This window comes from Pipra filicauda, unplaced genomic scaffold (assembly GCF_003945595.2).
Source record: "Pipra filicauda isolate LSUMZ 115617 unplaced genomic scaffold, ASM394559v2 scaffold123_size2130275_pilon, whole genome shotgun sequence".
Taxonomy (NCBI): Eukaryota; Metazoa; Chordata; class Aves; order Passeriformes; family Pipridae; genus Pipra; species Pipra filicauda.
Window position 1 is genome coordinate 321679 of NW_024103696.1, and position 24753 is coordinate 346431.

At 42.0% G+C, this 24753-nt stretch overlaps 1 protein-coding gene across 5 annotated transcripts in view; it reads left to right on the top strand.

The window, feature by feature from the left end:
- Window positions 1-24516, top strand: part of RNF152 (ring finger protein 152) — a 79521-nt gene extending 55005 nt beyond the window's left edge. For all 5 annotated transcript variants that reach the window (XM_039388936.1, XM_027736790.2, XM_027736782.2 and 2 more), the window contains one exon: window positions 19958-24516. In XM_039388936.1, coding sequence (XP_039244870.1) covers window positions 20144-20755 — 612 coding nt within the window. In that variant the 5' untranslated portion in view covers window positions 19958-20143 and the 3' untranslated portion in view covers window positions 20756-24516. The remainder of the gene's footprint in view (window positions 1-19957) is intronic.
- Window positions 24517-24753: the final 237 nt, after the last annotated feature.

Here is a 24753-nt window from a genome sequence, read left to right on the forward strand (position 1 = left end):
GTATGCTATGGGATGCAGGTAACAAAGCTTCTTTTGCAATTCTAAGAGAAAAGTTGGCCCAGGAAACCTGGCATCCCAAATCAGGAGACACATGAACTGGCTTCAAGGGAGATTCAAGAGGAGGACTTCTAAGCTGGCAGCCCTCTTTCTGTTCCAGGAAAACCTGCTGAACTTCTCCTTTGTATTCCTTTCTGGAGTTAGGTACCTTCTGCTGAGCTGTAAGCAGTGATGGAGCTAGTGTTGCTCTCTCTTGAGTTAGATCTGATACTCAGCCCAAGGGAAGCTAAGACTGAACTCCCACCTTTGTCTAGCAGCAGTTGATCTTGGATCTTTTTATCTTCATAGTTAAAACCATTAGACTGCCTGGATTTTAGCCTTTTTCCAAATGAATTTTTAATATAAAATAATTAAACATTCATTGGAGCAGGGACAGGAACCTGCCTTCCCCTCACACTCGCTTTTCCTTTCTGACCTGGATATTGAATTATGCACTTAAAAGTGGAATGAGGTTAGGAGGAGGCATTAGTGGAGCTCTGCTGAACTACTGAAATTCCTGGTACTTGAAACTTTCATCTGGAGAAGGGAAAAGAATATTATAATTTAGTCAGGTTCACCCTTAGTGAAAGAAAGTTTTCTTCTGCCATGAGCATACCCAGGTTCATGTGTGGGTTCACCAAGTCTGTCACTTGCATGTGGCTTGGGGAAGCCCTGACTCTGTTGCACGCAGATTAATTTGGACAGAAGGCTTGTTTGAAACTAAATTTAGGCCAGTTTAGATCTTGCTATTGCCAGTAAAACTGAGATGTCCATTAACAGCAGTATTAATAGTTCAGATGCTTGTTCCAGTGCATAACTCTGTTAATAGAGGTGCTTTCTAAATTGCAGACCCAGTATTGCAACTATGTGTGTTTAAACTTCTTCTTAGGTAGTACCCCCTAGTTTTTTTACTGATAATAGTATAATCTTTGCTCAGAATTTAAGCTTGTGATCAACAGATCAACAGGTTTACTTTCTTAGTTATCTTCTCCAGATCTCTTTGAGGCAGCTGCTGTTGAGACACTGTTGGAGAACTACCTCCAAAAGTGTTAATTTAAGCATTATCTTCCGGCCTGAGGTTCTGCCTTGAGGGAAAGTAAGCACTAGCCAGCTCTTGGAGAGATTGTTGCAATTCTCAAGCCAGCCCTGTGATGGACACATGCTTACACATTCATTGTTTCTCCAGGTGTATTGCAGCTCAGAATAGCTCTTTTTTCTTTTTTTTTTGGTGTAAGGAAAAGAAAACAAAAGACCATTGAAGAAAGAAGGTTATCAGCACTACTGATACTCTAGAATATTGAATTGTGTTGAAATAATGAGTTTGTTCATCAGGCGAGGGTGTTTGTATCTAATTCTCTGAATATTTTTTTTTTCATTACAGCAACTTGCACAGGGATGATGATGAAAAGGATTGCTTTCCCCTCATGTTTGATGGGGTACTTGTTATGTTTTGGCTGTCTTGTCCCATTACTAAGCCCTGACATATTTATATTCTAATTTCAGGATGAGGTGTTAGCAGCATGAGGAAATGGGGCGTTTGCAGCATCCAGAAGCCAGGAGCCCCTCTAATTCCATTTCAATGCAGTGTCAAGCACTGGGGTACCACCATGAAGACTATACATCAAGGTCTTTTTGTCATGCTGGTGCAAACTAGCTAAAGCCTTGAGGGGGTTTGATGAATAAGGGTTTAAAGATCCAATCCTGTGTAGTGGATTTCTTTTAAACTGAAAATGGGAAGAATTGCATGGCAAAGGATGGAGTCAGGGATATATTGCTACAGGGCCTCAGGAATGTTCTTGGAGCAGAAAAATCCCTCCTCCTTAGCTTCTGAGTGGTAAATGGGTGAAGCCGTTTATCTCTTCAGTTGGCTTTACAGCTGGTTTGAAGATTTGCCCTACGTTGCTTTCTGGAAGAGTTTTTCTGCATCCTAATTTTGTTAAAGTTCATTGGTTTATTTTATGGAGGGAATAAAATCCCCAAACAAATCTCCTTTCACTGAAAAATAGAATTGAAGGGTTAGGTTTTGGAATGCTAGCAACATCTCCCATGGGAACTGTAATTAGCGTACTTTATTTTCTCACTTGTCTCTTGGGGCTTGGTTTTATGGCTGACTTCCATTTCCTCTTTTCCATGTTTAGTTACCCCTGTGGTTATGGGAGATGCAGACTGGCTGGGAAGCCCAGTTCCTGTTGGAGGTTGAGAACACGGGTCATCATGTATGAAAGTACCTCAAGCTGTCATAAGCAGCATTTCACAGTTCTAAAAATGGGTTGCCAAATTTCCAATATTTAGTAGAAAGACAACACTTCCCTTAGTATAGGTGACATAGCTGTTAAATTTCATGTAATTCATAAGGCGTTCATTTGAAACACTAAATTTTCACGAAAACTTACTTTTCTCTATTTTAAATCAGCTTCTTGGCTTAATTTGTGAGCACAAAATACCATTTTTAGGGGCTTGTCCCGCAGTAATAAAGTGTGATTCTAGGATACTGGAGTTCAAAGTATAGCAAGTAGGAGATGTGATTTGATTTGTCTGAGGAGACCTCTCATTTGGCATAAATATTTCTGAAGTGTGGAATGAAGATATACTGGAAACAGGAATAAAATACTGTTCAGACTTCAGATTTTACTTTCTGAAGTAGATTCCCTTCTTAAAATAGAAATCAACAGAAATGGTAGAATTCTGTTAATTGATCAGACTGATAATATAGTCAGTCTGTGCAGTAGGAAATATGTCAGTGTATGAAGTTTAAGGATGCCTAGAAGACAGAAGCTGGTCAGCAATAGCAAATTAGTGAGAACTCAGTGAAGTTGTTTTACTTCTAAATTTGCTTTTAATAAACAGTGAGCTATTTTTACAGGGACTGTTTACAACTGCTACTGTTATGGTTGGCTAATTAGCAACATCCTTTGGAAAAAAAAACCCTGACCCTCCTGAAAGTCTTCAACCATACAGAAACAGGTTTCTTAATTCTCTCAATTTCACTGTGTCTTCTACCTTTCATCTTGTGATCTCTTGCAAGCTGCCACTCTCCCTGTTTGTGCAACTTCTACAGAAAACCCAAGTAATAGCAGTTGAAAGGGAATTTTAAAATAGATTATGAAATCTAGGGCATGTCAGGATAAGTTTGAGGTGGTCTTAAAAATCCAGTGGTTGTCTTTTTTGAAAGCTTTTGCTGAATGTTTGAGATTTTAGCCTTCCTCCTCTTTATCTAAAGGTCAGGAAGACTGAGGCTTTCCTCTCAGACAGTGCATGTCACATATGTTGGCATTTGGGAATTGCCCAGGACTGCTTGAGGAACGACCATTGGAAGGATTCCTGGGCAAGTCTGGCCCAGATCTGCTCTTGAGAACAATTACTGAGTCATACGGAGGGACAAGTGGCAGAAGGAAATACTGGCAGAGCTGGACCCAAGCTGGTTTTCACAGCTGTCTGATTTACAGTCTATGTCTCTTGTGATGCAGCCACATCCCGGATGCAAGGCAGTGTGAGCTCCAGGGCTACTCATGGTCTCACCTTGGTAATGAGGAGTTATTTGAAGAAAAGTTAGAATTGTGTGTCACATTTGCTTTCTTCCTTAATTCCTTCTGATTGGAGTCAGTGTGACCCAAAAATAAGTGGCTGTGTTTGGTGAGGGGCAGGGGAAACATGACTCCACAAGTACAGGAACTTTATGGTTGTAGCTCTTGGAGGAGCTACAGCAAAAAACCCTTCATATTTTGAGGAACCTGACTCATTTTTTCCAGTGTTACAGGGTTACTGTAACTCCTGTGCTACTCCTTCCTCTACTGGCTGAAACTCCTTTGTGTGGTCCATAGGAAAAACTCTTATCTTCTGTTAATGGGTGGTTATGAAATGAGAACAAAAAAAATTAAGATCATGCACTAGCAATTTAACAAAGTGATAAGAATTTACAACTTCGTCTTTTAATAAAAGTATTATACTGTTACTTTTTCAAATGAGGAGGAACACAGAGGTAGCTGTAACTTGTACACATACATTTTTGAATGAGGATATAATGCTGAGCTGGAATTTTTCAGTTCACTCCTTTACAGGTCTCATTTTCTAGCACTGATGCTCGTTTCTTTTGTGTCATTTTAAACAATACACAATAGCATTTTTCCATCAGCAAAGGCCTGTGCATTTCAGTGACCTTTACTGCTTTCTTTAGAGGGGTTATGCAATCAACATAAGGGAATGAAAATATTTAGTTGTTGGTTTTTTTTTTTTCTTAAAAGAGGTCTGATGCCTGTATTCTTATGGTTGTACAGCTGACATTTAGGCACCTGTGTTTTGCACCTGCACTCTATTTTTGAGGAGCCTGAAAGTCTGCTTGCAAAATCTGAGCTCATTTGCGAAAATCAAGCTAAAAAAAGAATATAGGTGGATAGAATTATGGTCTTTAAAGCAAGAAGCTCGTGTTCTAATTTTTCCTCTTTGGTCCTCCACCTCCATTAAAAATATGATATTTTCTTTTAAATTTAAATTCAGAACTTACAAAGGGATTGACCCCTTTTGTGCCTATTGACTAGTTAGTGCCAGAGAATTTTGCGTGCCTGTCTGAAATTACTTGCAATGCACTTGCCTACATTTTGCTGCCTGGGAACCTTAAAGCTCCCAAGAGCCCACACTAAGTCTGGTCTCCTCTCTAGAGAGAGGTTGCTCATTAGAGATGGCAGTTTATTGTACCTAACAGCAAGGAGAGTACAAAAGCCTCATCACCCCTTAGGAAGTTCTTGGGAAGTTCTGCTTCCCAATCAGGTAGGTGGGATATTGAGGAGAGCATCCATGCATCTGTTCAGGGACATCTATGGAAACACGAAATCCAAATAAGTTCTTACAGCAACAAGTATGTAACTTGCTAACTTGGAAATACTTCTGTTGCCTCATGATAATCACCAGACAGGTACAAGCTTCATTGCTGCTCAGTGTTAAGATTGGTGTGGGTGTCAGTTATGCTTCATGACTTGTTTTTCCACGGGTGAATATTTTATGAACCAAATCCACATTGGGATAGCAGCTAGGAAGGCAGAATAAGCAAGAACAGTTGCCCCATTATTTCCGTGCCATCAGCCCATCTTTGTGTATTAAAAAATACTTGCTCTAAAAACATGTTTTGAACAAACTTTTGTGCAGCACATATAGTACATAAACCTGGAGCTGAAGTGTGCCTCTTCCAGTGGGTGATGTTAGTGAACCATTAAGACAAAAGGTGTTTATTACTTGTGAGGAAATGGGTTTGGAATTCTAGATATAGAGGAATTTCCTAAACACAGTGGATATCGTGGCATTGATTGTGGGCCCTGTTCTGCAAGAAGGGCACATTACTTTGGTTTTATTTGTTTCTCGTATCCGCAGATATGACCTTAAACTTTTGCAGTTTTGTGTCTATTTATATTTGGGGTCAATTTGGGGGGAGGGGAACAGAGAAATGCCAGTGATCCACTGACATATACAGGAGAGGAAAGGAAATTACTTTCTGACAGATCTTTTCTGCTATTTCCACATGAGCAGATGGATCCCATAGTACAGGTTTGCCTTTAAGGAGAGTTTAAGCAGTAAATACTTTGCTTTTTGCAAGAGGGCTGGTTACTTTCCATATTTGTATAGCTTTTAGGTAATTCATAAAGACTTCTGATAAAAATGCAGGCTTTTTTTCCACCTAGTTGTATGACCTTCAGTGTTTTTAAACTCTGAATTTTTCCAAGGGAGAACAATGTGGGAGTTGCATCTTTGTCAACTGAACCAATTAATTAACTCTCTAGATGTTGACTGCTATGCTTGGTGGCTAGAGTTGGACAAAACAACTGACTTGCACAGTTTTTCTTTAAAATTTTATTTTCTAAGAGAATGGCACAATCTTTTCTAGGTTTAAGGATACCTCCTCCTATCTCCCCTAAGTTGCACAGTGTTTTAAACAGTTTTAGACTGAAGGATTAGGGGGTTTCCAGCAAGAGTAAAACAAGCAATTGCTCTTACATTTAGATGAGAGGTGCAAAGACCAGATGGGCCACAGCTTTTAGGTGGATTTATTTCTTCTGGCTGATGAGACTTCTAGGCAGAGGCTTTACTGACAGTGTTTGGAAGAAGTGCCAGTTTGATTGACTTTTTGATATGAGAGGAGCGCAAGTGTTGGAGCAAGACAGAAGGCTCAAAGGAGGTTGGGAATCTTCACCGTGCCTCAAGGAACCATCTGTAGTGACACTTCCTAACTTATGCAGGTGAGCATGGTAGCTGTTATGTATCTGTAGGGCACAGCTAAAAATAAACAGAAGGGAAATTGGTTTCCTAATCGTTGGGGGGTGTTTTTTGTTGATTGTGCTGTCTTAAAGCAATAAAAGCCAGCATTATTTCAGCTATATACCATGTTTGGAGGAGTGTAGGAGAATGGTGGGAGGCTAAGTAAGACACTACCACCTCTCTGTGCACAAGGTGGGAAACCAACTCTACCTGCCCAGTGAGAGCTCTCCCCTCAGTCAGGGCGCGAGTAATGATCTCAGTGCTTTGGGTGTGCTGGTACCCTTTCTTGCTTCTGGAAGTGACCGCACAAGGTGCACCTCAGTTTACTGATATATCCCATCCAGCACCAAGGTAGAAGCTAGGACTGGCAGCATTTATCTCTGCTGTTTGGGAGGGCTGGGAGAGCGGGGGGGTGGAGACAATCATCCTGAACCAAAACAAACCTTCTGGAGGGTGCTAAAGCAGTAGTGGGACAGCCAAGCAGAACTGGGTTTCTTGATCTTGCGAGCCCTGGCGCTTAATGGTTTATATTCTGGAGTGCCACCTGCTGGCACTTGCTCTTTTTGCTCTCTTTTTTCTAGAGGCAGCTGCTCCAGAAGATGAGAGCTCTGAGCAAAGAATGTGAATGTTAGTAATAAGAATAAGAGTACTAATTATTTGCATTGATCTTTATATTATTTCTTTTAATTGTCATGGCACTTAAGGATCTTGTTTATTGGCAAAGACCACACTCTGGCAGGTGTTCTGCAAACTCGGCATGAAAGCAACTGGCAGAGGCTTCACTGCTTAAAAAATAGAGAGCACAGTGTGAAGGAGTGGTTTAAAAAATAGAAAATGATTTTTCCAATCCCTGCTGTTATTTTCAAAATATGAAGCAATTTTTTCTTTATGTCTCGCTTTAGTAATATGTTTTGATCATTTCTGTGGTTGGCAGAAAAAAGAGCAGCAATCATTACAGTGAAAGACACCTGACAGTGAAGGCACTTAAGCAAAAGTTAGGAAAACACTGACTCAACTCTAAAAAGTAACAATTATATCAGTAAACTAAATAATTCTGAAAACCTTTTGGCGGGAAAGCAAGGGATGTTGTACTTTGTGGCACAATGTAAATCTGGATCTGGAGCTGAACATTTTTTTCATCCTAGTCAAGAACTTGTTTTGGCAGTAGAAAAGAGGCAATTTTTGCTTCTGTTTTGTAACACTGATTTTTCTGTCTGTGTGTCAAATCCTCAGTGGCCCTAAGTCAGTGTGGTTCCTTTGGCATTGGTTTAGTTGTGTACATTGAAGTTTCCAATGTTCAGCGTGCCACTGTAAAATCGTACACAGTTATAATACTATAACAGAAAGAACTCAACTGAGTGGAATCTGGTCCAATCCTGCATAGATGCATAAAGCTGGGTGTATGTACACCGTGTCTTCTTAGATAATCTCTTCCACTGCAACACCTTCTAGAATGACAATGCAGACCTTTTGCATTTTCCCCTTTCTTTGAGCAGTCCTTAAGGTGCCTCTTTGGCTCTTTACTGCTATTCTGTGTGATGTTGCATGGAACAGAATCACAGAATTGGTTAGGTTGGAAGAGGCCTTTAAGATCATCGAGTCCAACCATTAACTCAGCACTGCCGTGTTCACTGCTAAACCATGTTCCCAGTTGCCAGATTGACACATCTTTTAAATACCTCCAGTGACTCCACTACTTCCCTGGGCAGCTTGTTCCAGTGCTTGACAACCCTTTTTGTGAACAAATTTTTTCTAACATCTGATGTAAACCTTCTCTGGTGCAACTTGAGGCCGTTTCCTCTCATCCTGTCAGTTGTTACTTGGGAGAAGAGACTGACCCCCACTTCTCTACAGCCTCCTTTCAGGTAGTTGTAGAGAGTGATACAGTCTCCCTTGAGCCTCCTTTTCACCAGGCTAAACAATCCCAGGTCCCCCAACCACTCTTCATCAGACTTATCCTCCAGACTGTTGCCCTTCTCTGGACATGCTCCAGCACGTCAATGTCCTTCTTGTAATGAGGAGCCCAGAACTGAACAGAGATTTCAAGGCGGAAATAAGTGGTGAGGCTTGTGTGATGTAAGTCTTGAAAAGTAACTAATGACTTTGGGATGTGCTGTAAGGAACACTGGGATGAGCGTGACTTTTTTTTTTTTTTAAGAAATCCCTTAACCACTTGCCCTTTCAATGTAAGATCCTTTAGATCCTTAGCAAAAAACGCTTGTAAAAACCAGCAGTCCTATTGACCACGTGGTCCTCTTCAGCTTTTAGTCACATCATGAAATGTAAGTTGTCTGTTGAAAACTGTCCCATGTTGTGTATTTTTTTTTTTAAGCCAACAACCAAAAAAAGCTGAGTAACAATCTTTGAAAATGCGCTTCTGTGAAACTACAGCTGATAGTCAGAGTGTATTTGTCTCATTTGCTTTTGTTAGACTAAGTGTATTGCTAGACTTAAGCATTCCACATTCAGCAGTAGAGCAATGTAAGAGATGCTTCTGACTCACTCAGTGGCTGATCACCTCAGAAGAAAAATTATTCCAGAGTTAGTACAAAAAGCTTTGTTTGCCCTTTATGTTACCTTTTTATAAATTTATTCTTCTGAAAGAAAACAGTCAAATTGAAATGAAAGTTGAAATGAGCTGACATTTTAATGGAAATTTCCACTTTTGCCTAAGGAGAAAGTATTTGCTTAATTTGATCTGAAACTGCCAATGAATTAATTTGTTCACCTCAAAACTTCATTTTTTTTAGTTAGCTCTAACTCTCATGTAGAAATCATGACACTGGCTTACAAATCAGAGCCTGATTAGGGGTCCTACCTAACTGGGATTTGGAGCTTCTGAAGTTCATATTTTCAGGCTTTTCTTCAGAAAAACGATGCTAGCAGCCTTCTTTTTACTGAGTATTGAATTGATTATCCATAATCCTGTGAACCTAGAACTCACTGTGGCCATAGACTATTGGGATTGTGATGAAGGTTTCAGCATTAGCAATATTATGCTAGTTGCCTTGCCTTGACTTTCTGCTGCTGCATTGAAAGGACTGCAGAACTAGGCACAAAATTAAGAGGTAAAGCAGTTTGCTTCATTTTGATTGTTTTGCTCTAATGTAGCATAACACAGTCCTTTCCGAGTATTTGCACTCCTTCATACAGCAGAAATGCTGTAAGCTATTAGTTAAGTGCTGCCAAATGGATGGTATTTTCACACAAGGATGTTTCAAAAGCCGCCAGACTTTGACTGGCAGAAGTATGATGGGTGACGTCTGGCACAAATTTTGAAGCTCACTGTAAAGAATGAAATTCAGCTTTGCAAAGCTTGGCAGGTCTGATAAACTTCTTGCAGCTACGAAGGTGAGTGGCTCTTGGAACTGAATACCATCTCTGTGAAGAAGAGCAACAGTAGATTTCATATAATGGGGGCAAGAACAGTTTATCTTCCTCTGCCTGAGCATTTGAGCAGCCAATTGCTGGTCCCCATTGCATCATGGCTACTGTAGCAGAGAGGCTAGCAGCTCTGCAGCTTTGAGCCCAGTGTCCCAGAGCTGTAATTTATCTCAGCCCACCAAGAGAGGGTTGTGGTAGTGCTAACCTGAGTTATGATCATTGCCCTTGAGAACACTGCTTTGCTTAGCTGCGAGACTACCTCTGTCTGCAAACTGTGCTGCTTCATATGAGAGAGAAACCAGTGCAAATCCCCTCACTCTGTTCTAGGCTTCGTTCTAGAATTCTATCCAGGGGAGTCTTCCTGTTTCTGTCATGGGCGTGCCCATGGGCATGGAGAGACCAGAGAGCCTGTCCTGGTATAAATTTGTTGCCTCACCACTAATCTGAAGTTTTACTTGGTAGTACTGGGGCTTTGAGTGACAATGTGGAGCTAGTTGGGATGGTTGGTGTGAAACCAGTTTGTTTAGTTGCAGCTCTTCTGGGAAGGTTGGGTTGTGTTTCCTCAGGTCACATGTTTCATGGAAACCCAGGGTGGTGTAGGGGAAGCAAAGGTGTCAGCACTTGGAGGTTGCCTTGATCTGCCTGAAGCTGCTGGTGCCGGGTTCTGTATTGGTTGTGATGATGGATAGTGTGCTAAATATGTGAATGTGCAACTGACCTCAAGAGCCTGTGTCATCCCATTAACTTCGGTGGCTAATGTCAGGTCATGCGCTTCATAACTTGTCTGAACTGGAGCTTGTGGAGTGCTTATAGTCACGGGTAGAAACATGTGGTTTGGAAAAGTATTGGAAGAAATTATTTATCTGTTATAGCCTGCTAAATCTCTTTGGAGGATTTTACTGGTGTAAAGACAGAGAGATAAATCATGAAATACGAAATCATCAATATGTATGCAGTTCAGGCTTGATCTAACTCTACTTGTGATCCATATTTGCCATGAGAATTGGACTGTTCCCAAAATTCAGGAAGTCAGGGTGGTATTAATATTACTAGCTGACAGAATGTTACAGGGTGAATGATTAGTTTCCAATAAGAAGGGAGCTTTTGGATCAGTTCCAGTTCCTTTTGGTGTAGTCTGCAAACCAAAATGACCAGAGCTGTGACCTGGAGTAGCTGTAGTACTTATCAGATGAAGATCATGATTTGTCTGCATTACGAAATGACATAGCTATTGACCTTGAGGAGGCATATTAGTTGGCTATCTTCCATTCTCTTGTGAAGATAAACTCTTGGAAGTGGTGGTTCTGCATTAGCACAGCTGTTACACATTCTCTGTTGATAAACAGAGGGCTTTACTCCTTTGTACTGCCCACTTTGCAATTTTCAGAGTAAAGGTAAAAAGATGAAAAAAGCTCCCCCTGCCCTTATAATCTCCTTCAGACTTTATTCTGCTTGTTAAAATCTATGAAAGAAGAGAATTTCCTTACTTATCGTTGTGTGGCTTCTAATAAAATATTTTCTGGTTTCTTAATCCCATCCATCTCAGTGTAAAAGGATGTAAAACTTTGATTCTCATAGGTCTGTTGTGCTATTTTTCCCATTTTTTCTGAAGGAAAAAAAAGAAACAACCCCTTCCCACACCCCAAGAAAACGAACCCCAGACCATCCTAGCCCTTGAGAGCAGCCGTGTGAAGGTAGCTGTTCAGTGATGTGGGACGCACAGTCATGTCCTCAGGAAGCTGCGCTGGGTGAGCGCAGAGAGCACAAAACATGTTAAGCAGGTGGGGGGTGTACGAAGTGGGAGCACAGAGCAGTGGCAACAATTAAAACTCTCATTTGCAGGACTTTTGTTTCCTGAGGTAAGTGTGAAATTGAGTTTTCGTTTTTTGCGTTGTATAGGCAGTATCTGAATATGTGAGTAGCAATTCCTTTCCTCGCTGTTTGGGCCCATAGGCAGGTAGGTTTTGTCCTAGTGTTATCTGAACCCACTGAATGACCTCAGAGAGCAGTTAGCACTCTCTCCTCTAATTATAGACGAGTGTCTTAAAAGACTAATTCAAGCTGTTCCACACTCAATCACCCACTGACCTGTATCAGTGAGAAAAGTTTGCATTTGAGTTTTATTTAAAATTATTTTGTTTTGGATGGTGTATTTTATAGGTCTAATACCAGATCCTCAGGGGAGGGAGGGAAGAATCTTTTAATTAAGTTTCTGTTTAGGTATCAGGCAAATTCTATCAGTGGCACATGAAGCATAAAGCTCTAATGGGAGAGCAAAATTTGTAATTTAAGTGATCAGGTGCTTCATACCTCTCTCAGCAGTTTGAGTGTCACAGAATTTTGTCATGTTGCCATAAATGAAAATCCCTTAGAAAGAAGATGTTATGTTGCATTGAAAAGCCATTACTGAGCATGAGTTTAGCACCTATAGCTCCTCCAGTAATTGTGGGATTTTGGCCTCAATGACTTAAATTTTGACCTTACTTTAAGTTAGGGAAGCAGCTTCTAAATCTGTCTTTGCCAACTACATCACCACTTGTCCCTTATGTTCTGGTCATAAATAACTACTGGTGCTTTTATTTGGTGAGTGAGAGCTAGAATTCTTTTCACGACAAACCTTCCACCCCCATTCCTTTTGATGGCCGTTTGAATGGCAAATGGATCTCTCACTTGGTAGTAGGAAAAGCTGGCTTTTAATTCCTCTCACCACGGGGTTTAGGAATGAGTCAGGCATAATTAAGAGCAACAAACAAAACTGCTAATGGCCCTGCAAGTCTTGTGCTCAGAGTGGGCTATAGCATCATCCCTTAGGATACTTTGAATGCTGGAGATTTTATTTATTTGCAAATTGTGAGGAACCTTTGAATATCCTGTGCTGGGTAGTTTTCAGATTTGGGATGTCTTAGGACTACAGTCATCCTATCCCCTCATGCAGGAAGAGATATGCTAGAACTTCAGAGACAGCAGGAGTGGTAAGGAGTACCTTCACAATTCTTCTAGCAGGACTGAGCTGCAGCTGGGGGTCCCACCTGCTCTGCCAGGCTAGAGGGAGCCTGGGAGATTTAGGAAACCATAGTTCTGGGGCAACTTGACAAGTGGTGTTGTCAAAAACGTGCAGATGTGTCAGAGTTTGGCTGGTGATGCTCCCACCTGCTCCAGGATGACCTGCATGGAGGGCTGCTGACAGGCTGGGTGGGCTGGAAAGCTGTTTGCTTTCTGTCTCTGTGTGTCTGAAATAGGCATATTTCTTAGAATATTTTAATTTCAAATAGTGTTTTTCACTGCTAAAGCACCTGATGTGAAACTGTCTGATGAGCATAGCTGGACTGTTTTCCCTCAGGATTAAGAAACGTTTGCTGACCTGGCATATTGCAGGTGATTAGTAGTGTTTGCTGTTGGAACAAAGTGCAGCTTCTCCTGGTCATATTTGACCAAAATAAGGTCTTTGTAAGGCAGGGAATGTGGATGTTTGCAGATAAAAGGAGAGAGCAGTGCAGCTGGTGATGTGAGATGGAACATGGAGCAGCATGTGAGTCTCTCTCTGTTATCTTTAAACATCAAAGGTTGGTGTTTTCAGCTGATCTGTTTTTGCTCTAAAACTATAAACTTCTACATCTGCATTCCTGTAGGTGACCTTTCTGCCTCTGTCTCCTCTTGCTGGGGCTTCCTGATGACAATTTCTAAGGTAAATGCTGTGGAATGATACCTTGCAACTAGGCTCCTTTTTCATGATCCACCAATGATTGCTCAGCTGCCAAAGAGGCAGGACAACTGGTGTCCTGTTTGATATGTGCCGTCGGGATCATCTGGAGCAGATTCTCTCTCCATCAGCATGAATCCCCTGGTGCTGGTAGGCTCATATATTTTAGTTTCACTCAGCTTTACTTTTTGCGGCTTTATGCACCTTGGGCCTGCGTAGCTGATGTTTATCTTGGCAAGGGCTGGACTAAAGCTAAAGGAGTAGTGACAGCTTGCACTGGCAAAGGCTTTGGCTAAATTAAAACACTTTTGTTCTGCAATATTTCAGTGCAATTGTGAATAACTAAATGGAAAACATGGTGGATGTAGGCTGCCTGGCTTAGAGGAAGATTCTCAGAAAACAGGTAATTCTGAGAGAGGAATGGATTTACTTTGTTGTCTTATTGTTATTTTTATGTCCCTCAAAATGCGTATAGTCTCTCGGTTGTAATCTACATGGTGGATGATCTGTGTCCATGGACATACTTGGCTTCTGGATCACAGGCTCTCATGTTTTTCATGATCTGTGGAAAAGCTGATATGTTCAATGACAGCCCCCCAAAAATCTCAGGCGTAACATGGGCATGCTGCCAGCTGAAGGAGATGGAGAGAAACGGATGGGTTTCTGAGCTTTATTGCAGAAAAGAAATCTATCACCTTTACCCCGTGGCTCATAAGGTGAAAAGTGGAGCTGTGATGAAGTTGTCCAGGAAATTTGAGGCAATCTGGGTGGTGCTTGCTTGATCTTGGACCAATTGCTTCATCTCTCAGCACTTCTTTTCTTAGGTGATGAAAGAATAAAATGATGATAATACTTCTCTCTTAACAAGGGTGTTGTGATGAATAAATTAATTAATCATTGTGCTGCTCTCAGTTACTATGGTAATTAGTGCTATAGAACAGCCTAAAATAAATAGGACTGTTTAGTGAAGGATATTCAGGGGAAATCAGGTAGTACGCCCTGGGCATTTGCAGTAGCCCTGAAGTGTTTTGTCCAAACATGAATTTGTGAAAAACATTCATGGATGCTGAATTATTGTAGCAAAAATACTTCCAAATATTAAATGTGTTCCTTCCTCCTCATTTGAAGTGACTCTAGCACACATTTCCTTCCATATCTGTGAGCAGATGATTCTTGTAATTAGTTCCCCTATTGAGAACAGCACTCCCTCCTCACCCCATCTCCTTTACAGCCTAAGGGCACCTGAAATGAATGAATCTTTCTTCATCATAAATCATACATACTCAGTAATACTGTCAAAGAATTCTTAATGTGTTTGGGGAGTTTACGTAATGAACCTTCCTTGAGAAAGGTGAAGTGTCATCAATGCACTGCCTTGCTGGAAGTCTGTTGTAACCTTGCTGTAGCAAGTAGATCACACCTAAATCCATGCATAAGTCTGGTGCAAAGTTTTTGAGGCTTTCTCTCAGTGATCAGTTAACTACATCAGCATGCCCCAAAGCCAGTCTTTCAAAGTATGATACGATGTTTAGTTTTAGTGAATTAGATTCACAAGGCATCGTTAAAGTATATTTTTGGGGCTTTCAAGTTAATATAATTTTGGGCCTTAATAAGTTAGAAAGTATGTGTGAAGATAGAACTCTGAGTCCTTCAGTGAAGGAAGCACCCCTTCAAGGCTATGGTTTCCACTGCTTAATTGGAGCTGTCCTTACAAAGAAAAAATATCATGTCTCTGTGCAAAGATTTGCCATTGATGACTCTCTCCTCTGACTTTTTGTACAGCTTCCGTCGTGGATATCCAATGTTTCCCTTTGCACTGTGTTCCAAAACCAGCGTTTTTTTCTGGCCTGGCCAGTTGGGGACCAGTTTATAGTTAGGGTTCGTGCAGAGTAAACCTGTGCTTTCTTCTTCTCACTGTTGCACCTACAGCAAACTTCATCTGTTCACCTCCTGCAGCACCTCCTTAAACTGTACTGGGAAGCTATGAATAGCAAGAGCAACAAATGCGCCTTCTGCTTCTTGAGGAGTAAGGAGCAGAATGCCTTGGCATTCTTGGCCTCCTGCTCACCCCAACAAAGAGAACTTGGGGCTCATCTGTGGCCTCCAACAAGATATTGACAGAACAGATATCATGACTGACAAACAGCTGAAATACCTGTTCTATTCTCCAGAGATTTATTGCTCTTGAGTCATACCATCATTTCTCAAATCTTAAAATCTCGTGGCTTGTGCAGAGGACAGCCCAAATCTGCAGGGAGGACCTTTGTGCCATGCTCTCAAGCACTTGGCTTTACTTTGACCTTCTGCTGCAGGTGTCATCAGCTTTGCAGGTTCCTCCCTGCATCTCTGTAACTGCTTGTGAATCTCTTGCCTTGCTTGCCAGTGGCAACCTTATGGATATTGGGCAGATGCACAGCAAGGGAAAGAGGGTGTGGGGGAGGCAGAGAGGTCTCCTGATGCTTCTTTTCATGGCTTGTCTCTTCTTGCTTCCTTTGCTTCAGCTGCACCTTTCTGACACATGAGTTTTGGAGCCTGTGAATTTTCATATCCAGTTAGTTTTATTTGTGTTACTAGGTAAATCTCAGCCCTGAAGAGCTTCCAATTGCTGTCAGGTTTGTGCCAGGCAGGGTCACTACTTGCAGCTGCAGTTGCTTCTGTCTGTGTGTGTGCTTTCAGTGTTGTACTACCCAGCCCCTACTTCCACATGCATACCCTTATCCGCACATACATACACACAGTCTCTTTCGCAGAGACCTACAGATATTCTTGACAGTATTTTCTGCTTCCCCCCACACCTCTGTTTTCCTGTCAACAGTCCCCTTGCCCACCTTGGGCGTCACTGTGTGAAGAGAGCAAATAATGACGCAGCAGTAGTTTTGGCTGATGATTGATGTCAGCAGTGCCCTCATGCAACCTGGCTGCCTCTCGGTCTTCGTGCTTGAAGCACAGAGAAGAGTCCAGTCTGAATAAGCTCTGAGCGAGATGTTCACTTGTGACAGCTCACTACGTTCAGCTGGTGTGAGGGTGCTTTGAACACAAACCAGAGAGTTCAGTCCCCCTGTCCAAGAGATCTGCTCCTCTTGGTATAGTTATTAAAGTGAAGTGGTAGAAGAGTACTGAGAGAGCTTCCATGGCTTTTCCCTTCCTAACTATTTGTGGCAAAATTTATCAAATAGATAATAATGCAGTTTGATTCTGACTGTAGATGATGGCTTGACTTTCTTCTATCCTCAAACTGAGCTGAGGCAGAATGCAAGAGGATTGTAGAACTTTCAGTATGGTTGGAAATAAAGTTATATTGCACCCGTGAAGCTATGTGTCCAACCTTTGAACAAAGCAGTGTCAGCAAAGGCCAAGGGGTTAGATGGCTTTGGCTACTTTTTAACTTGTCTTTATCATGTTCTGAAGGAATCATCCTAATCTCTCTGCTTACTGGTTGTTACTATTGACCTGGCACAGTACACTTCTGATTATTTATTATTTGAAACATTTTGGGAAAATACGAACAATTTATGTCATATAGGTGGTGAGCTCTATTTTAACCTTTTAATTTGTCACTATTCTTTTCCTTTTTCTTCCAGTTTGTTGCACTAATGCTTTAAAATGTTGACCTTCTGGAGAAATGCTTCATAGCATTGCTTAGCATTCAAAGAATCTTAGATCTTGTTGGGATGGGTTTTCTTCTTTTTCCTTAGGGCACTATTTGCCTGAAAGTGACTTGTGTTTTATTTAGTTCCAAATACTTCATCTCATTCTCTCCTAGCACTAATCTTCTACTGTAAGGATGTCACTGGGACAGGCACGAGGGATGTGGTCAGAAAAATTATCTTGGTCCCAATCATATTCACATCAATAGAAACTGTTTTACCTTTACCATTGTTAGTGGAGTGAGATGGTTGTAGATGACGGCTAAATGAGGTCAGAGAACTTCCACAGCCCGTTCACTGACATCCAAAATGCGGAGGGCAGAACTTCTATGCAGAGATACTGATTTACATCTGCAGAAGGAGTACTTCCACTCTGTCTTTGGGCAGAGTAGTCACACGACAAGAGGGGATGGTTTTAAACTGAAAGAGAGTAGGTTTAGATTAGATATTAGGAAAAAGTTCTTTACTGTGACGGTGGTGAGGCATTGGAACAGGTTGCCCAGAGAAGTTGGGGATGCCCCATCCCTGGAAGTTTTCAAGGCCAGGCTAGATGGAGTTCTGACAGCCTGGTCTCATGGAAGGTGTTCCTGCCCACAGCAGGGGGTTTGGAACTAGATGATCTTTTAGATTGTTTCTAACCCAGGCCATTTATGATAAACCTTAACTTCTGAATTTCTAGGCACTGGGGCTTTTTCTCATAATAATAACGCAGTATTGTTATACCTGGATTTTTTTAAAGTAGATTTGCATATACAGCAAGTAAGAGTTGTGTCTTGTAATGTCTGAGCTCAACTTTGACTTCAGTGTGTAACTGTGAAGATTTTGTATGGATACTTCTGTCCAAAATATAAACCTCCTGGGTTGCTTGTGACTGCAAACTAGATCTGATGGTTTCAGTGGTTCCTTCCTGAGTTCCTGTAACTAATTTCTAATCTAACCTTTGTCTCTTAATGTTTTTTTTTCAGCTGGGAATTGCCCAGCATTGTGGATAGCTCTCTTCCATTTTTCTTTCTCAGCTGCATGCTAGTCTATTAGTGTGTCTGCCCATTTCTGACAGTCTTCCTTTGTGTGTGCCTGTACCATAGGGCTATGGAGATAGTAATGTCCCTATTAGAATAGAATAAAGAAGATAAAACCTCTCCTCATTTTCTTCCACTTTTCCCTTGATATTGCTTGCACACAGGCAGCAGATGTGTAGGCCCTTCTGCAACAGTGTTCAGCATCCCCTGCACGTGGAGTATCTCTTAAATGCCTTGTGTGGTACAGAGGTGGTGCAGACCCAGGTGCTGCTGGACCCATGCTGGCTTCATGCTGGTAGGGGTCTCTCCTAACGGTGACCTCTGAGCCACGCTGAGGCAAAGCATCCTAGAAGTGCTTGTTTGGATGTTTGGCATGTGCTGTTTTCACCTTCAGCTCTTATATGTGTTTCAGAAGCTCCTGCCTTCGTAACTGCAACCCCTGCTCCCTCTTAAGCCACGACTGTCAATGAGTGTTTGTTGAAGCATCTTGTGAGCCAAAATCCACTGCTGTTATGAAATCAGCAGCAGTGCTAGTTCTGCCAGTGTCAGTGATATCAGTTGTTAGCATGTGAAGAGATGACGTGTATTTTGTTTTCCCTATTCAAATACTGCTAACTGCCAAAAGCAGGATACGGGACAGTGTGGTCCAGAGTGCTGTCCTGCATGGCAAACCCCACGGCTACGCCTGCCTTCTCTTTTTGAACAATGTTATTTGTTTTACTGACATAACCCATCAATTAGTACGTTGCAACCTAGTTGCTGTGATCTGGGGAGAAGAGCAAGACATTACTGTATGGAAAGGAAGCAGTCCTCTGACAGATGTATTCCTCTTAACTCTAGTTTGGCTGTTAAATTGCAACAAGAGAGAACCAAAGGTCACCATACAAATATTTTGGGTTTTCTTTATCATATTCTCTGGATGCAATTTCAGGCTGATACTTCTTCAAATTCAGCAAGGAAGGCAATGTAAAGTGTTGTAAAAATGTCACCTCTTCATATTAATCATGTGTTGGAGTGACCAAAATCAAACAAAGCTAAACAACACGCTATGAATGTAAACACACATGCATTTTTTTGCGAAGCTGTAAGTGATAAATGGAGAAATGGGAATTATAGAAGGAATCTCTTTATAATGAATAGTTTAGAACAAGTTAGTAACAATTTGCTTTTAATTCAGTGCATCATCAGATTGTTTTTCATGGCGTCCAGTGGTCCTGGGTCTAAACAGAGCTTTTTGCCTCAGGTGAGGTTTTCATCAGTGAGAAGGTTTATGTTTCAGGGGCTGTGTTCAACAAGCTGCTTGTGTAACTAGGCAAACAGTTAATTTGACTGAAAATAATAACATTCCTTTTCATTATGCGCAAATGTAGGTGTTTCAATATAGTTACTTGGTTGCTCATTCAAGCACAGGCATGAGTTCAGGAGCTTGTGGAAATGTTTCCATTTAAACATACTTTTTCTTTCCCCCACCTTTCATGCAAACTTAGCAGTTGAGCCAAAGAGCTAAAAATCCTCAGGGGTTTAAAGGATTAAATGAGAACAATTGTTATGGTGCAGGAAGGGCTGAAAAGTCCTGAAAATACGGCAGGAGGGAGTTGCTGAAGGACCTGGCTAGTGAACTACAGCCACCTCTGTTACGGAGATAAATATAACTGGAAAGGCAGACTGGTGGGTTGATGGCAATTTGTTTGCAGGGAAATTGGAGAAAAAAAAACAACTGAGAGACCTAGTGATGACTGACCTGAAGGTTTCCACTAGGCTGTTTGGTGAAGGCAGTGGGAAGATGCTTTCTAGCTAAGGATTGCAAATTTGTTTCTCCCACCAGATAACAAGGTCAGCGCTGGTTTTCATTCCCCCTTAGCTAGACTCTTGTTCCCACTGGTTCCTATGAGTAACCTTTTCCTTCACATTTTTCCTGTTTGTCTCAGGTACTGAAAGGTTCAGGCCAGAGGTTTTCCTGTGCTCTCCATAGCCACTGCCCAGTGCTGTCCTGAGGAGAAGCAGTGTCAGGAAGGCAGGTGCTGCCCTGAGGAGAAGTGGTGGGAAGGCTGCTGCCCCTTGCCTACGGGGTGTCAGAGTGAGGCTCATCACAAGGCTTTCCTGTGCTGGCTGCCATGGAGACCCTGTCCCAGGACTCTCTGCTGGAGTGCCAGATTTGCTTCAACTACTACAGCCCCCGCCGACGGCCCAAGCTGCTGGACTGCAAACACACCTGCTGCTCGGTGTGTCTGCAACAAATGAGGACCAGCCAGAAGGACCTGCGCTGCCCGTGGTGCCGTGGGATCACCAAGCTGCCTCCGGGGTACTCTGTGTCACAGCTGCCCGATGACCCTGAGGTGATCGCCGTCATCGCGATCCCCCACACCTCGGAGCACACCCCTGTCTTCATCAAACTCCCCAGCAATGGGTGCTACATGCTGCCCTTGCCCCTCTCCAAGGAGAGGGCGCTCCTGCCAGGAGACATTGGCTGCCGCCTCCTGCCTGGCAGCCAGCAGAAGTCCCTGACGGTGGTGACGATCCCCACAGAGCAGCAGCCGCTGCAGAGCGGCCTTTCCGCCGAGGTGGGAGCAGAGGAGCCGGACCGGAGAGGTGCTGTGAAAAGCTCCACCTGGTCTGGGGTGTGCACTGTGATCCTGGTGGCCTGCGTCCTGGTCTTTCTCCTGGGCATCGTCCTCCACAACATGTCATGCATTTCCAAGCGCTTCACAGTAATCTCCTGCGGCTGAGGCGGGGAGGGGGCTGTGCTCCCCCAGGGGTTGGGTTGGGTTGGGTCGGTGGTGGTGGTGATGTGGAGCGAGACAATTCACTGCAGCTTTCTCCAGTGACTGCAGGACACTGTGCTCCGGGGCAGTGGTGTGCCGGCCCGGCTGCGGCTCCTGGCGGTGTGGTGTCAGGCCTCTTGGCAGCCCATGGAGAAAATCACGTCCTGTGTCTGGCGGCAGTGGCACTGAGGAGGACTGCATGCGTCACCATAATCATTTATCAAAGGGACTGCAACTTTACAGTGATCTTTTTTATTGTGTTATGAGATTAAAGACCTCTGTGTAGCTGGTTATACTGTGAAGTATACAGTATGGGCTCTTCTTTAAACACAGTAGATTAAAATCAAAACTGCTCCATGTAGAATTGAACAAGAACTGGCGTGCAACTGTACGAGGTGTTCGATACCAGTCCACACATGTGTTATTTTTTAGTGGGGGGAGGGAGGGAGACTTGTAAAACCAAGAAATTGTTTAGCTGGTAAGGCATTTTATATGTTTTAAACAGCACATTAATTAAATCAATTAGGGAGTTGTAAAATAGTTTTTAAAAGGAAGCATTTTACAAGCAATCATTTCTTTCCTTGGTGTCTGTTTTTTTGTCTCTCTGTTTTTCCCTACTACAGGGAAGTGGCACTTCCAGCGTCTTTTATTTGAAGGAGCTTCCAAGAAGGGAAGCAAAGTGGGCTAGCAGGAATACCTAAAAATGCAGCCAAAACAGTTCTGCCTACCTGGCCTCTTGTGAAGGATGGCTTTGCATGATAAACATTGGACATGCTGTTTTACTTCCAGTCTGGCAGACTTCCTGATGACCTGGCCTCCATAGCCGTTAGTGAAGAAATAGATCATGAGAAGTCCTAGGACTCCTGAAAGGATGTGATAGCATATTGTTCTTAGTTTTCTTTTTCTAGAGATTGGGTTTTCTTAAATATTTGTAGAGAATTTAGACCTATTTTGCCTCCCTCTTTCCCAGAAAATGCAACCGTGCACCTATTAATGGTGTGATAGAGGAGTTGCTCTAAGGAAGCTTCACCATCCCAACTGATGCAATCATCTAGTAAGACACAGTGATGAAGAGGTATCTGGGAGGAGAACCCAGACCAACCTAACCTTTTATGGGTGGGCTACCCCTCCTAAACCGCTGTGGCTGTCCTGGTGTCAGAATGTCCGGGTGAGCATAATGGAGCCTATTCCCCTATTTCAGTCTTATAAATGTTGATGTTCATAAAGACAGATTTGAAAAAAAAAAAAAAGCCACAGGAAGTGTCTCCCTGTGAGTGTCATGACACCCCAGCGATTTGCAGTTCGCTTCTTGGGAAGAGGCAAATTCCTGAATGTTCATTGTGGTAGCGCCTTGCTTTAAGCAGTCCCACTAGCTTTAGTAGTACTGCTCATAAGTAAAATAGAGCTTAGTGTGAATTTGGGTATTTGGCAAGTCTAAATGCTTAAATTTGTGTGAGGTTTAGGGATTGGATCAAGGGGCACATAACAGACCTTTAAGAAGACACTGCTGATTTGCGCTGCTGCTTTTTGCAAGTACAAAGCATAACCTTTGAAGTGTGTCCTCTTGTCATCTACCTACTGCTGTTTCTAATATTTAGAGATTGCTCAAGGCCATATTATAACACAGTTTTGACTATGCAGTGCCCGAGTTTGCCCCATAGACGTCCTTGGGTTTCTGGTTATGTCACAAAATCTAGTTGCTGGTTCACAATAAACATTCTCAGCTAAGACTTCTGTCAGGAACATACCTCTAACTATATGCTGGATTTCTTTCCTTCTCTGTTCCTAAAACACCATTTGCTTCCTTGATTCCTGTTAACTGATGAATAGAATATACGGTGCTTAGTTGTTATGGTGTGTGTTTGGTCATGTATGGAGAGGAACCATTGTGCTGATTTTTATCTACTGTCATATGTATGCATAGCACAGCAAAAAAAAAAAAAAATTCTTCAGATAACACATTCAATGCCTTTTTTGTGCAAGGCCCAGTTGCAGTATGCCTTGAACCTGGCTTGTGAGCATTGTAATTACGTGGACACCTCTCTGCAGCATGTTTCATTTGGTTGCAGTAGGGAACAGCAGGTGTTCCTAAATGTGTCTTGTGAACGTGCAAGTCTCTTGTTGTCAGTAGGTAGCCAGATTTCTACTGATATCCATGCTACGCTGCTTATTGTGTAAAGGAAAGCCAGTTCACAAAGAAATCTTGCCTTTTGTAAGACTCTGGAGGAAGTGACCAGATACAGGACTCGACCCTCTACTGCCTTACTCTGTCGCAATTGCTGGGTGTACCAGGAGCACATGGCATAGGTGAAAGATGCTCCCAGAACAGCGCTGATGCATTTTGCACCAGCTTCTGTGTTTGGTTATGTGAGTTGTCTGTGAATGCACAAAAATGCAAGGCAGTCAAAGAGCAGGTCCTGGCGATACAGTGGTGGTAACGTTGCCTCCTTCCAGCCATACCTGCCCGACTGAAGCTCTTGAGGCCGAGGTTTGCAAAGAACGACTGTCTTGAAAACTGCCCTCTTCATCCCTATGTGGAAGGCGCAGAATGAAAGAGAAATCAGAAATTAGGTTAAAATACCACACTGCATAACACATTATACAACAGGCAGACCTGGAGTTTATCCGGTATTAATGACATAAGTATTATATTAGCAGAATACCATCCTGTACTACGTAACACAGTGCATTGTTTCGTTAATACGAACTTCCTGTACTTGTGCCTGCTGAAATGCATGTTTGACCTAATTTCTGATCCAGACATTTGCCTGCTTTCAGCCTTGTGTAAGAGCAATAAGTAAAACCTCAAGATTTTTGCCTGCGTGTATGCGCATGGTGTGTATGTTCATTTCTTTTTATAAATAGGAGTTCTGGAAAAGTTTTGTTCTGGCTTTAGAATGTGACTATCATTTTAAATTTTCAGCTGCCATACATGTTAGATCACCTAGCTTTTTTGCTGACTTGTGTAGGAGTGAACTAAATAGTTTGTTCTAATGTACAGTATTAAAATGTTTCTCAAGTATGTCAATAGTCATACTACTTTAAAAATGCAGTGCAGTTTGTCCCATTCCTTGGTTCAATACCTGGCATTAAAAAGCGATACTGCTATTTTTTTTTTTAATTATTATTATTATCTTTAAAAGACAAGCTTGTCTTTGTAATTTTTCCTCTGTGGAGAAACGTATTTGGACTTGTGTCAAAATCATCAGGTTCTGGGTTAATTTTTGTCCTCTGGTGTCCAGTAAGAAATCACTGCCCAGTTCCACCAAAAAGAAGGATGGAAAATTACTGTGACACAGTACTGTTTGAGAAACCAAAACTTATTCTGAAATGTGCACCTGCATTTTTAGAGCACATTACTCTGTATGAATGTGTATTTATTTGCTTGTTTAATGGGAAGGATGTGTGTGTTGGGGTCCAGCTTAAGTTTTTTTCCTGGATGGTCCCAATATCCATTGTTGACTTGTGCTTTGCTGGCAAACAGACTTTAGGGTTCACTCAGTGAAATTTTGTTTAGTGAATTTTAAAAATTCAAAATATGCAATTTTGGTATGCAGGATTTTTTTAGGAAATTGTGTGTTCAGTGATTGTTCATGCTTAACTAAGATGTAAAGGAGCCTGTATGTTTTGTAAACATGGAGCAGTCATGAGTCCAAAGTTTCATCTTTATTAATGAAGCTCAGTCTGAATAAAACATTAGCAAGAAAAGAATGATAGCAAGTGAATTATGGTACCTCTGTTATTTTGTCATCAAATGAAGAGCATGGAAGGGAATTTGGCAGAATTGCTCCATATTTTACGAGGGGGTGGCTGAAATTCAACACTCAGCGTTTTAAGGCAAAGTATAAAGTATGGGTTGTGGTAAATTGTAAAAGGCCATTCATGTTTTAATTATGGTGGAATATGGAATTATAGCTGATGACTACTGAGCCACACAACTTTTCTTTTTCTGTTTTAATCAA